Source organism: Talaromyces amestolkiae (assembly GCF_001896365.1).
Source record: "Talaromyces amestolkiae strain CIB chromosome Unknown scaffold16.1, whole genome shotgun sequence".
Classification (NCBI taxonomy): Eukaryota; Fungi; Ascomycota; class Eurotiomycetes; order Eurotiales; family Trichocomaceae; genus Talaromyces; species Talaromyces amestolkiae.
Genome location: NW_024468052.1, coordinates 225,908 through 239,211, shown reverse-complemented (window position 1 = coordinate 239,211; position 13,304 = coordinate 225,908). Strand labels below are relative to the sequence as shown.

Below are 13,304 nucleotides of genomic sequence, written 5' to 3'. Positions count from 1 at the left end.
ATGGGTAATTGTCCACTACAGCTGAAGCCCACTTTCGTCGCACGTTCCTCTACTCCATTCTGGGATGTCTCAACTGGAGCAATTACATACCCGAATATATTAATTATCAGAGTGCCTCTTACGAATACTGTTCTACGTCTACCAATGGGATAAGAACCGATGGGATAAGATCATCTCGCTTGGATCACATTTCGTGGAACCAGTCATGTCATAGTGTCGCGTATCATCCAATAAATAAAGCTATGTAGTGACACCAGATTTAATTGCATGCTTAACCATGTAAAAATAATTATATGGCAGAACTTTGTTGAAAGTGAAAGATTGAATCATGTTCATGCAAAACCTAGTGACATGACTCAAGCTTTTGACCTTTTCCGAACCTAAAAGATGATCCTATCCCATAATGATGCAAATAAAAGTACATCTCGACCCAGCGAGGAAGTGGTAACAACAGCAACATAATATACAAGTCGTGAAAAATCGTAACGTCGTAACAAAAGACTCGCTCCCCAAGTCACTAAATAACGACACACCTGAAAACAAATAAGGTGATGGGTTGTAATTGGTAAATTCTATTGTCAGTGTCTAGAGAAATGTCTCCCAGTTATCTCACAGTCCGAAACAAGAAAAGGAGACTCTGTCGACTACTCTGACTGCAATGTGAAAATCAAGGGGACTGTGCTGGGGTAGATATAAATATTGCAGCATGTGAGACGACCACCGTCACTTGCTGAGTTGGGCTAAAATGATTGTCAATAGAATTTGAAATCGGATCTGATTCCATTTCATCTCTGGCAAGTAGATGGATGCGGATCGAATCGTCGAAAGAAGAATCAAAACTTAACGCAATAACCTCACGTACTAGCAGCGTAGTGGTGGAGTCAAAATATCGATGTATGTGTGTGTGGGCGCAGGTGTAGGTAAATAAACTCCGAATCCGTCGCCAACGCTGGCAATTCAGAGTTGGCAAATGAAAGAGACAGATCAATTATCTCTTTCGTCCACTCTGATGCCGAAACTTGAACGCCTCCTCTCCAATTTGATAAATGTCATAACTCGTAAGATGCAGGACGAGGCTTGATATAACTCGACGGTCGAGAATTATAAGTCATCGAATTAAGTATCTGCAGACATGAGCTACTTGCATATTAGCAGGGACAGGATATCAGGGACATACCGCTTCGAACAAACCTCTCCAGCCGAGTCGACGAGGAGACACTAATCTATGTACGAGCCCCTCCATGGGGCTCAGTATTGGTATTTCGTCGAGTCTGCTGTGGTGGCAGAGCCGTACCAGCACTGGCCATGTTGGTCACAGAGGACGTGTTGCTCTGGCCACTGCTACCGCTGCTACCGCTGCTACGGCTGTTCGCGCTATTACGACGTCCGAGCATGTCACCTGCCTGGGTGAAGGCTTCGATTTGGCGCTGAGTATACTGCAGCATCACGCGATTGTAATCGTCAACCGAGGAATGAGGGTCGACACCAGGCGCGGTCTCCATGGGCCCGATGCCAATGGTACGGCCCGAGATGTCCTCGGAGGGTAGACCTTCTGCTGGATCGATCGGCATTGGGAGTGTGTGCATTGCCCAATACATCTAAGAGCTTATCAGTAAAAGATACTTGCATTGTATTGTTCCCATTATTCGATTTCCATCACCCACGGTCAAGTAGGTCGTCCTCTTTTGCTGGTCTCGATTGCTGTCAAGTACACAGGGGTCCTTACAAATAAGTGTAAAGAAGTGGTTCACGAGTCTAATACACTCGATGGTCGGTATACAGTTCAGAGGCCGAATCGCTCACAAGACTATGGCGCCTGAAAAAATTTGGGTATGGCAGATTTCGTCGAAATGGCTTTGATCGGCAAAATGGTAGTCAACGTACGCAAGGAGATGTTCGAAGAAGTGCTATAAACGCTGAAAGGAAGTTGAGGAAGGAGATTTAAAGTCAAATCAGGTGGAAGGAAAGAAAGGAAAGTCTTATATAAGGAGTGAGCGCCCTCAACGGCAGGCACACACTGGCAAAACTCAGCCAATCACAAGGCCAAACCAGATCGGGATATGATTAGCGGTGCAGTGCCTTCTGTCACGACTGCTTTTGATAGGGCGATGATATCACCGGGGAGCAAAGCTACGTTCCCTCGCTAAGAGCGAGGATCGCCACTCACGTCTTCGCGTGCATTCATCGGTGGAGCGGCCGATGGAGTAGATGGAGCGTCGGCGATCTACCAGTGCGTGAGTTCGTCATTTGGCGCCGCAAGACAGTTGAGTTCTCCACTTGACGCCGTGTGCATTTTTGACGTTTGACATTTCGAAACAGAAAGGGGAAAAAGGAGGGCTTCCATAATCCATTGTCATTGCCAGTCAACGCTAAGTTCGACCAAGTGGGGGCTTGGATGTTATTCTGAATGGGACGGAAGTTGAGTGGTTCCTTTCATGAGGTCATTCAACAGTCTACATGGTATGGTATAAGGACTACGGACAGTCTGTGGAGTGGTGCAGTCCGGCCAGCGATAGTGAAGGGAACGTAGATGTCATTTCCTAGCTCTACTGTTAGTTTGCATAGCGTACCTTGGACCTTCTATGCTTTATTCTGAAATAGGTTATGATGGTCGACACCCCAGTATGACCGTATCGTATGTGACGCTGTCCAATGGCATTCCACCTGATCCACTAGAAGACGACTATCCATCGTTGCGTCTCCATACCATCCATAATCCCCGCCAATTGGCGTCACGGCCCCACTCCGCTGGATGATTGACCAGACTGATGGACATAGCAGTACTATGTAGCAGAGTCAACTCAGCTTGTCAAACATCAGCTTCTGACGATGAGATAATGCGATCATACAGGTCTAGACTGTACCATCTGTGTCTATGTCTGGCGAGCGTTTGGTATGATGGAAGTAGTGAGCTTGTGTCGACATACTATATCATACAGCGTCATACCGTTACTGCCTTTACACTCCGTATGCAGTTGTCGCGGAGTCGACGTCGCAACAAAGTTTGCGAGCCCCCGGCCATTGTCTCGATGGTGGCGTCTTCAGTGACTTTCCCTCTGATTCTACATCTGATAACACCGCCGCATATGATTGTTTGATTCGGTTATTAATAATTATAATGTAGAGCATATTTTGTACACTTTACATGGTAGAGGGCAGAGACGGTACACAGAGCAAGCAGTGACGTTGCGGCTTGGGCGTAGCGCCGAGCTTGACGTCATCTCCACCCGTGTTTTCCTGTTTGGGCCTAAAGGGGCATCTCACACGGGCGCCATTCCCGATCTGGACTCCCCAACCATATTCGGCTTCCGTTTTGGGCGCAGAGTTCAAGCCACGCTTGGCGCGCCAGTACCTCCTACGCTGGGCGAATAGGGCGAGTACTCAGAAGACGCTGATTACTGGATGTTCTCAGAGGACATCTACATAGTTAGTGGACTATTTCATTAAATATCTAAATCCACTAGGAACCACTCCGTGCACAGACAAAGTTTCATTGCAGTCAGTAGGGAATCTCCTGCTGCCGAAACCAATATGCGCGACTGCTGCGGCTAGTCCAGTGATCCAAAGCGGGGGSGGAAAAACATTTCCGACTATMAAGCCACACTATGTTTCAAACGATCTGAGGCATATATGAACCAATCAGTACTACATGGGAGAAGCAGTGAAATTGAGTAGCATCTTGGCAAACAGAAGAAGGTGCTGCCATCTTCCAGTCAGGGTAGAATGAATCTCAGCATTTCTGTGAAGCGGTGCACCGAATCGGCAGCAAGCCATTGGACGGCTTTTGGACAGACGGCGCTTTTATGTTTATGTTGTAAGCTCAATTGTCAGAAAGACTGCTAATATGCTTGACAGGTTTTGCTTCAAGTCTCGTGATTGACCCGACTGACACTAGGGTTGATACTCTACCCTAGTAGTGTTTTTCCCGAGGTCACTTGACCGGCCCGACAGATATATACGGAGCAACAGCTTCTGCCGGCATTGAGGCTTTCCGATTCTCAGGGCATCAATGTGCACCTACCTAGGTAAAGAGGAAAGACATGTTACAACGGCTCCCAGACTCAATACCGATATTGATCAATATCGATTAACTGAATACTACAAACCGCTTTTGAGACAACGTCTACGGCCAAATTGAACGGTGCTGTCGTATTCTCCATAACATCACTAGAAATCCACCTACCTACACATTCGACATGTTTAATGGGATCACGGAAAACGACGATAACATATGAACCGGTGCGTTATGATGGTCCATAGCCTAGACCCAGGATGGCGTAATGGTCGATAGCAAGCTACGTTGGCGCGCTCCGAAGCCGCAAGGGCAACAACGCGTCTTCAAGCTATGACTGTCTGGTCGAACCCCCTCTACTATCCAACAAGTAGGCATACGCTGGGTTCGTCGTCTTTTTGTCGTTTTTTTCTCTTCATCATCGACTCGGCTTGGACTACTGCATCAATTAATCACGGTTAGCCCCCTAAGATTTCAGTTTGTCCGTAAGTCACACACGCGATATCCATGACACTATCTAGGGATCAGGCTCACTCCGTTGAGCTGCCCGGAAGTCTGGTCTCGCCGCATAATTGGTAAGATGGTCGGATTCGGATCGGGTTGGCTGGCTCGAACACTGAAACATCCTCAGTCCATTACGGCCTGTAGTCTCAGACACCAACGCCCTACACTGCACGAGCCGTCTCGGGCAATGGTAAGACAATTCGAAGGATCTTACAATGGGCAATCGCTGGTGAAGATGAATAATCATCGCGCCGGTCACTGTCTGATCGTCTCTCGGCACACCGAAACCCTGACCCGATTCATGCCTTCTTTCCAACCAACATCATCGATCCGAACAAGGCTAGAATTGCCATTGTCACCCGCACTGCGCCCGATGAAGCCCACTATCGTCACACAGAATGTGAACAGAACTGCTACCACAGTGGCTCCGTACTTAACTACGCGGAAGTATGTCACGGACCTTCCGATACGTAGAACATAGAACAGATTTCGTAACATCAGTCTTAGGATCAAAATAAGGTCTCCGTGATCAGTTTCAACTCAAAATACTGTATCCATATATTCATTTCGTTTATAACCATCCTTTTCCGTATTGCATATAAAAAAGACGCTCCCCACAATCAAGCAAATGTCACATAATACACGCCAGGAAGTTCATTGAAACCGAGAATATATCCCATTGATTGATGCCAAGCATATAACACATATCCCAATCTCATGATCATACATAGCCTGGAATAATTCATATTAGCATTCAACCATACCAAAGCGAGGTAGAGGGACTCACCTTTCCTAGCCCCCTGGAAAAAGAACCGCACAATAAACACCTGCAAACCAGCCATCGAAATCATCATCAAACTCTCAATAACACTGAAATTGAAAATCCGTCTCTCGGTACTGCGCACAGTGCTGAAATTGCGGTTCTCGCGCGTACGGAAGTATTTCTGGTTTCGCGAGATGGTGGACAAGAGGTGCGACACCTTTGTGATGGATTCTTCGACGGCGGTGGCTTGTTCGGGGCTTGCGCCTTGCCGGGATGGGAGTTCGGCTTTTTGCTCGTTTTCGACCTGTTTTGCGACTCAATTAGCCGTGCAATTCTTTCATTGATAATGACTGATCGGTGGAGAGGGGATGTACCGCAATCTCGAAGTCTACTAGCTTTTCGGCGAATGTCGACATTTCGTTGCTGAAGCAGAAGCTATATTCGCCGATGCTCTGCGCAGTAAATACAAAGTCGCCCTGTCGTTCTTTTGTTCCATCCAGAATCACCTTGTCAAGGGGTCCCGTGACCTGGTAATCGATATCGAAGGAGCCGCCGGATTGCACCTGTGCGATTGTCATTATGGTCAGCGCCATTCTTCTATAATAGAGACATGGCTTCAATTAAGATTCCGGATCCAAATTCGACATACAGCAAAGTAGAAAGCCACCTTGACATCCTTCTGCGTCACATCGGCATGAAAGCACGCTTTTTCATGAGCATCGAGTTTGTACGTCAACGCGGTCGCTGAAACGGCTGGAACTAGCGTGGCCAACAGGCCCGCCACAATGCTCGTAGTGCGCATCGTATATGTGTTGTCTGGATATGTGTCGCAAGGGAGAGTTGCGCGATGCAAACAGATCGGTTAGATTAATTTGTTGTTTGGCTTTCTCCTGAAATGGCGGAACTGGACAGCTAGCGGGTTTGATGTTTGTTGTGTTTGCATTTATGCCTGAGGCCGCAACTACCATACCTGAAAGCGGTCACTTCGAGTGTCAACTTTCACATTGCATTCAATTTTTTAATATCCAGTAGTTTCATACTACTAGTTATTAAATTGAAAATTTAGCCAATCTCTTGCTTGACTCATAAATCCTTCCCCAAAGCTGTCTAATATGCTTTCCTGACCAGAGGGCGACTGTCAATCTGAAGAAGTAATTGGATGGGAATATGGCCAGGACACTATTGCGTATTCTGTTCTGACGAATTTTTCAGGTTACTTGGAGTGTAATATACTTACCGTAGAAGACAAAATGCCGAGGTACATGTAGTATAGTAAGTAGACTTCGAGGATGATCAAGGCCACCGGTATTCAGCAGATTCGAACTCTCTAGAATAGAACTCGATGGATCGCTCGCATAAGATCGTTAGGATATAACCACAATCATGAAGGCTTATAGAAGACTTTGAAGACTGATGCCTTGGTAGGTGCAAGTGTACTATTACTTTCGGGATTAAATGAATTTGCACATGTGGAATCGAGCATCTCGAAGGTCTTTGGTTGATCGTGAGATATGGGCGAAACAGTACAGCGTTGCTCTTTGAAAATGGATGTGCTCATCCAACATCAGGTTCGAGTTGTACTTTCATACAGCTTCTGAAGTCTCTCTAGTTCCCAGGCAAGCAGCTATCCCTTCGAGATATGTCTAGATAAATATCGCAGCATTTGTCGAAACGAGAAGCAGCTTGGAGAAGAATAGGTGTACAACAATCACTCAGTTTGTTTCATCATAGAGCTGGAGTATATGCCGTGAACATCATCAACATCGTCGGGACCGTTGTGGGTTGAAGAGAAAATGAGAAGTTCACATGAGCAATGGGTCTCAGATATGCTGTCAACAGAATAGTTTTCCTTGGGAGGTCATATAATACCAAGTGACCATAACAACGAAAGGGCTTTAGCTCAAGATGTTCTACTCGTAAATCCTATATTTGAACCAGAAACATGGGGCTGGCAATGGCAACTATTCCAGCTCGAAGCGCGTACCACAGACTCATTAATACGTAGGAGAAGCATTGGGCTGTAAGAGAGAGAAGATCCAATGAATCTTCGTCGAGGATCATGCGAAGCACAAGATCTTCGTGTCCTCATTTCATTCTATGCCGCTGCGTTGACCTTTATTCGATGTCTCAACTTCCTTCCTCCTGCTTGAGCGATAACGAGAAAGTTTGCTCTGCGTCAGCTATGGAGGCATTGGCATAGTTTCTACTTTGATATAGGATTCGAAACTGCTCTATTTTCCGCAGCCGTTTCCACGTTTGATATGTTCGTTTCAAAGATTAATTCCATGAATCGATCGACCCATCCAAGTTCAACTCAGAAGATAGACTAATTCAAGCAAAATCTGGATAGAATGAACCCGCTTATCATTCAAGATTTGATAATCGTAGCTTGTTAGTCGTGAAGAGATGCTGATAAGTAAGTCAGGAGTGATTCGCATTGTTCGATTATTTGATCGCTCCACATTATAAGCATCAGGACTTTCCGAGGATGGAGAATAGACTTTCGGATAGAGTATCATAAAAGATCGGATTCGCAGCCACAAGCCTTCTAAGTTTATCTGGGGCTGAACTTGTTAGATCACAGGTGATACGAGGAAAATTGGCATTCTAATTAAATAGATACATAGTTTTTAAAGGGGCGACTGGCCATGAAAATGCATGTGCCCTCCACGATGGTCCAGCATTGTATTACATGATTTGACTTCAAAGAAAAGCGACATTCTGCCTAGAAATTTTGTCTTCGAAAGCCTCTATATGATGTTCGAAGCAAGCGATAGCTTAAGCAGCAGCAACAGCTGCCGCTCCAAACAGCTTTTCTCTCTTCAAAAGAGCTCCTAGAACCAGACACAATGCTCCTGCAGCGATGACCAAAGCATAAATGTGACTGATAGAGTCAACAATGAGTCCAATCGCTTGGTCCCGAACATCGGCTGACAGACTGTTGAACAAAGTACTCTGAGAACCTGCAACAGCACCTTTGATCTGATCCAGAGAGAATCCCAATGGAGTAAGGAGACTGGTCAAATGGTGGATGGTGATATTCTGGAACACAGTGCCGGAGATGGCAAGGGCAATAACCAAACCTCCGATTTGAGCGACGTTGATATATCCAATTGCCGCTGCCATTTCCTGTGGCGGAACCTTGGAGGGGGCCACACTGTAGCCGATTTGAGCGATCAAGCCAGCACCAATGGCAATTAGGACCTCGAAGCCATATATGGCACCAATCGTAGTTCCAGCTTTAACGGTAAACATGAGCGAGGCACCGATGAGTAGGAATGCTCCGCCGATGAGATAGAGAAGGAAGTAGTATCCGAGATATCCCAAGAGTTGACCGGAGCCCATGATGAAAACACTGAGAACTATAATGAAAGGTAGCAATCGCACAGCAGATTCAATACCATTGTCGCCGTGAGAGAATTGGAACATGAGAGGGATGTAGTAGATAACGACGAACATGGCGGTTGATCCACATGCGGTGCACATGTGTAATATGACCATGGTACGAGAAGCAATAAATTGGATAGGAAACAGCCGGCGCTCGGGAGTAGTGAGAATTGCGAAGTACTGCTGGGCAATGAAGATGAGCAGAATGACGCCGCAAACGACCAAAGTTGCGATTGTCCGGCCGTCGCTCCATTCCCATGAGACACCTCCAAATGTAAGAGCAATAACGAATGAAGAGTATAGTCCTGCAATGAGAGTTGCTCCAACCCAGTCAAGCTCCTTCAATTTTGTGAGGAATGGAACCGTCGGTTGGGGATTAAAGCTTGGGATGGAAAGAAGACCTGGCGACAAAGCTCCGAAGATGACAAGGTTGATGTAGAAAGCCTGTATTCTGTTATTAGCATTTGCTACAAATGTTTCCAGATTGATAGTGGCCTACCCATCTCCATGTAGCGCTCGAATCAGCAAATGCACCTCCAATAACAGGTCCCAATATTGTTCCAGCTCCCCAGATCACACCGGTACCGCCCATGTACGCAGGTCGCTCGTTTTCCAAGGTGTTGATGGCAATTAGGTTCAACATGCCGAGATACAATCCCGCACCGCCGACACCAGCAATGACTCGACCTACGATAAGGGCATTCATGTTGGGGGCGGCACCACAGACAGCGCTACCGACACAGAACACGAGGATACTTCCAAGATGAACCCATTTAACATCAAACATTCCGTATGCCTTTCCACTGCAAAGGGCAGTTTAGCTTGAATCATTTCTCGAGTGATTGATAAACTTACAAAAGCAGGATCGTAGCAACAGACCCCAAAGGGAAACCAGTTCCTATCCAAGCCAACTGCCCGACCTCTCCATAGGTGTCCAAAACGGCACTTTGGATATCCGCAGCGATCGTGTTATCGAGACCGTACAGGAAGATGGCGCAGTAGAGACCGAAACAAACTAAAACCCATCTCCATCCTGTAACCGCTCTGGTCTCTGGTTGAAGGTTGGAGGATTCGGGAGTTGTTTGCTCCTCGCCTTTCTCGGATGCCTCATTTGAAGTCTTGTTTTGGTACGAGCTTGCATTCGAATCGTCAGAAAGAGGGTGCTGCGCAGTCGCAGCGTCTGGTGCGGATGCCATGTCGTGTTTAGCTGAAGCTTTACGCGGAAATAGAGTTTGAGGTGTAGGGCTCGAGAGACAAGCAAGATCTGGCTCTGATCTATGATTTCCTGACTTTTAAAGGCTATTCAAATACCATGTATTGGAGGAAAAGGCTGGGTTTGAGTACATAGAGTGATCTCGTAAACAACAACATGACGAACAAAAAATCATACTGATCGACGTATGCTATTGGAGGCTAGCTGACAAATGAGCACGGGCTGACAAAAGATTCGAAGCTTCGAACGGAAACCAGTAGGAGAGGACACTAAATGACACAAAGCCAGTTGGAGAGAGTCGAGTGTAAGGGTGCCGTGTGGGAGAGCCGTGTGGGAGAGCTTAAAAAGCCGTGTGGGCAAGGCCCGTGTGGGAGGCCAGCCGCCCGGGCGGGAGGATTTCCCAGTGGAAGCATGCCGTGTGGAAGCATGCCGTGTGGGAGGGTGCCGGTGGGAGCTGCCGGGTGGATGTGCCGATTTAATCAAAGGCAGAGATTTGGAGAGGCTGACAAATTCAGCCCCTGAATGCATGTCAGAAATTAGATATATATGTTAAATCAGAAGAGAGTTGAGATGAACAGGGTCTCTTTCAGCCAGACAAATCTAATTCGGCGACATTCGGTCCGAGGCAGCGGCGCCACTATGCACATCCCTGCAACGGGCCGTGATAAGAGGGTCTTTACCCGGCCCACATTAACCTAAATCAACGCGATAATCTGATCTCAGCCTTGTTGATTGGCCCTTATAGACAATATGCACGTAGGTGGTGTGAATTATGCTGTTAGGTAGACCAAGGAGCTGAAAGAGAACTAACGACAAATTATTACGTATGTGTACATATTAGCGATGGTGTGATATTCTTCAGCAGGCGAATATGTCGTCGACCTCGGAAGACCGCATGTGAAGATCATTCTACTAGGTAGGCGAGTAAGCACTAACGAAGGATGAATAGTAACACTGTATAACCGAGTAATTGACCAATGCGTATATATAGCCCGATCCCATTTGCGACCAGCATATGCTAGCTATCGCCTATTTCGAAGCTCGTCAATGTGATTGGCTGATGATTTTTCATTTAAATCATCGGTCATTTTTAGTTACTAAGTATTAATCTAGTCTTGGCCTTTGAAACGTAGTGGCTTTGACTAATTTAGATTGGAGGCATGATTGGCCAGTTTTAACCTCAATACGAAGATGATAAACTACGGTGACTTGGCCATTTGGATACGCGCTCTGTTGCCTATGATTGAGAGACGGCTGAGAATATGTTAGAACCGACTGCGACAACAATAAAGTAGCACTGCCCATGATTGAATATTGGGGCTATAAACTAAAACTGGTGATCATGTAGTGCCCAGGTTTTGAAATCACTGAGCAAGGAGTAATCCATATAATCTTCAAATCGCTGTGTTTATTCCTGCCATATGACGATCTAACGTTCCTTCTAACCGGGATGGTACATACAGGGTTCAGTCGTGGTTGTGACCGGTGCCGGGACAAGCATTTGAAATGCGATCAAGCTCGGCCGGAATGCACAAAGTGTGTCTCTCAAGCGATACCCTGCCCGGGGTACCAAAATCAAGGAGGGTTTCTCTTCAAGGACGAGTCGGCAAAAGTGATCAGAAATGGGAAGCAGAGACACGCGCGACGGACCAGCTCAAAAACCGGATCAACGGTAGAGACTGTCTCAAGATCAGCATCCCAATCTCACGATGACTCCACGGTACACCTAGCTTCTTTGAATGCAGCAAAGCTCGTTGAAGCCCCCGAGTACAACCGACTACATTTCTTCCTAGAAACTTTTGCCATGTTTAACCGCAATATACCCATAAATCAAACGCACCTCGATACGATGGCCATGTTTTATCAGAATGCCGATTCAGCTTCCCCGCTTTTGCCCGTACTTTCTCAAGTCGCTGGAGAATTATTATTGTTATATCATCGCATGCCAGACGATTCGCCTTGGCATCTTCGGTCTCGCGTAGAAGCATCAAAAGCTATGCGTGTAGCACTATGCGACCCAGTTCAACGCCGAAAGAATGAAACGCTCCTTGCACTCATTCTACTTGATCTCGGAGAGCGTATCGAATATGCTCGAACACTTGTGCCTTCTTCAGTTGAACATCATATTGCTGCTATGGCACTCATATCCGAGCGTGGTCCCGAAAGCTTTCGGGATTATGTATCGCAAAGTTTATTAGATGCGACAAGGTATAGTGTCCTTCAAAAGGCTTTGTGGACAAATCAGGACAATATAAACATGGGAGTCTTTAATCGAGCAGAGACTAGTATACGGACAAATTATACCATGGCTCTCGATCAAATCATAGCTCGGGTGCTCAATCTGAGGAAGCAAGTGTCAGCATGTCTTCGAGGCGAGCACAGAAATTCCACACGGGTCCTGGATCGATTACATCTGATGAGCCAAGATCTGGAATCTCAACTTATGGTATGGGTTCAGAACATCCCAGCAGACTGGTATCCATCGCTGCAACCGAACCCAGGCCTCGAGACCTTTTCCAGGCATAGAGACCTCATAGAGGTATATTATAGCCGTGAGATTGCCTTCGTATACAACCAGTGGCGTTGCGTCAATGTCTTACTTCTTGGTGTCGCGCAGCTATTGCCATCGCACAAACCAGGGGTCGTCAGAGAAAAAGCCCAGACTTTTTGCGAGGCCATTCTGTCTGCCGCACCTTATCTGTTCGGGAAGCCGAGAAGGAAAGCCGGCTTCCAACTATATAGTCATCAGGGAGCTATCTTTGAGATCAACGACAATCATACAAAGATGGACAGACTTGGTCACTGGAATTTATTCGAGCTACTGCAGTGGATGTTGCGAATTTTATTAGATATAGATTATGGCATCGCAGTGAATCCAAAGATCGCAATTGAAGCGAAGGAGTTTCTGTCGAATTTATGGATATAGATCTTTTACTATGTAATTAGATATTGCTAAAATATAATCAAGTAATTAATACACCACAGACGATGGGCTTATTTCCTTTTTAGCTAGGACGTACTCAAATAGTAAGCTGATGAGTAAGCTCAAGAACAGTTTTTCTTTTTCTTCAGGCACCTAGTCAGCCCCAAGTTCAATAGACTGCTACCATCGTAATTTCGAGCTCTTGAACTCGAGTCAGTCCATCAAACCTAGATACCTGCTTACGCAGTACAGAACATCAAACTATGCCAAGCTATGATTGGACTTGATATGGCAATGAATTCCTCGGTCTCCATCCAGGCTCAATCATAGGGCGTAGTCTATACTGCCTAGTTCTTGAGGCTACAGAGTAAGTCAGACGGCGATCTTCTAACTCACCTAGGGAACCGATGAGGAAGCTTTTGCGACGTACTAAGTTGCCATCGCTTCGGGTGTACCCATCCGCCACCCACGAGTCGCGATAATGAGTAGCTATATGTAATTA

At 46.3% G+C, this 13,304-nt stretch overlaps 2 protein-coding genes across 2 annotated transcripts; both read right to left on the bottom strand.

Moving 5' to 3' along the window:
* Positions 1 to 1,223: 1,223 nt before the first annotated feature.
* BHQ10_007611 (uncharacterized protein) lies at positions 1,224 to 6,081 on the bottom strand (the record flags this gene model as incomplete). Its single annotated transcript, XM_040880326.1, has 4 exons — positions 1,224 to 1,598; positions 5,281 to 5,583; positions 5,654 to 5,842; positions 5,929 to 6,081. 4 exons carry the CDS (start codon positions 6,079 to 6,081, stop codon positions 1,224 to 1,226), a joined length of 1,020 nt encoding a protein of 339 aa, XP_040736114.1.
* Positions 6,082 to 8,057: 1,976 nt separating this feature from the next.
* BHQ10_007610 (uncharacterized protein) lies at positions 8,058 to 9,862 on the bottom strand (the record flags this gene model as incomplete). The annotated part of the gene is made up of 3 exons (XM_040880325.1): positions 8,058 to 9,110; positions 9,166 to 9,469; positions 9,522 to 9,862. The coding sequence occupies 3 exons, from the start codon at positions 9,860 to 9,862 to the stop codon at positions 8,058 to 8,060; spliced, it is 1,698 nt and encodes a 565-aa protein (XP_040736113.1).
* Between the last annotated feature and the right edge of the window lie 3,442 nt (positions 9,863 to 13,304).